Genomic DNA, 1,140 nt, shown 5'->3' with positions numbered 1-1,140 from the left:
GACCCTAAAAGTGGTCAAATATCCATCAATTAAGCATACCAAACTTAGCATTTTTAGGGTTATTTAGACCACTTTTAACCATTACGAAATAGATTTTAGTGATTTATACAACTTTATATATATATATATATGTATACAATTAACTCCAGTCAAATTATAATTCCGGCTGAAATTAAGCGCCAGCGGTTGGATTTAGCAACGCCCAAGCAAAATTACTGTAAAAAAAAATAGATTTTTCGCCTATTAAAATTGTTGCGGCACAAATTTAATCACAAATGATGATTATTATTTTTTTTTTTTTGATGCATAGAATCGATTAGAATCGATTTAATCGAAATAGAAAATCGAATCTTAAAATCGAATTTCGAGATTCGATTAATCGCGATTAATCGATTCTTAAATCGATTCTCATTTTGAGAATCGATTCCAATCCCTACGGCTAGCACAAGCAATACTGATAAAAATTATAGAGTTTTAAATTTTAATAAAATAAATGACAGCAAAGACAACAAAAATTTAATTTGGTTTACCTTTTTAATGCATCGACACTCCATCCAAAGTTTGGTTCACAAGCGATCTCAAGATCTGATATTGACGTATGACGGAAAAATTGCCAACGCTTGTTCATAAAATGAGGAAATGATGATTCAACTGCATTTTTTATTCCAATATTTGATACTTCAGTAAAGCGAGTTGATTTCATTTTACCCGATTTTTTAACACTTAATTTTATATTATGGTAAATTTTAATAATAATTGATAAAGAAAACAAAAAACAAATAAACCAATGAAAATTATATGTATATTTACTCTCTAGGTATTTTTTGGTTTGGTTTTCCACCGACTATATCGATCAACTTGAAAGTAATAAACCTTTCGTGTGAATAGATTTTATTTTACGATTATTTTTCAAGTTGTAAAAATTTTTCGATGATTGGGGTTGATTGATTTCGTGATAGTTCAGATCGTGTTTACAGGCTTTGCATGAATGATCATTAATGGACTGGACACGAGATCTAAGGCATCCACATTTAACACCAGTTTGTAAATTTCGGTTATTACACTTTCCATATGTCATATTTCCTTTTTTTTTAAATGACGGAATATTTTGTTAATGTTAAGTGAGACAGAGGGAAAAGA

General features: G+C 29.2%; 1 protein-coding gene across 1 annotated transcript; it reads right to left on the bottom strand.

Moving 5' to 3' along the window:
* Nucleotides 1–408: 408 nt before the first annotated feature.
* On the bottom strand, nucleotides 409–703 carry OCT59_026348 (uncharacterized protein; the record flags this gene model as incomplete). Its single annotated transcript, XM_066143117.1, has 2 exons — nucleotides 409–454; nucleotides 531–703. The coding sequence occupies 2 exons, from the start codon at nucleotides 701–703 to the stop codon at nucleotides 409–411; spliced, it is 219 nt and encodes a 72-aa protein (XP_065992667.1).
* Between the last annotated feature and the right edge of the window lie 437 nt (nucleotides 704–1,140).

The sequence above is a fragment of the Rhizophagus irregularis genome, chromosome 6, assembly GCF_026210795.1.
Source record: "Rhizophagus irregularis chromosome 6, complete sequence".
NCBI lineage: Eukaryota > Fungi > Glomeromycota > Glomeromycetes > Glomerales > Glomeraceae > Rhizophagus > Rhizophagus irregularis.
This window is presented reverse-complemented; position numbering and strand designations above follow the sequence as displayed.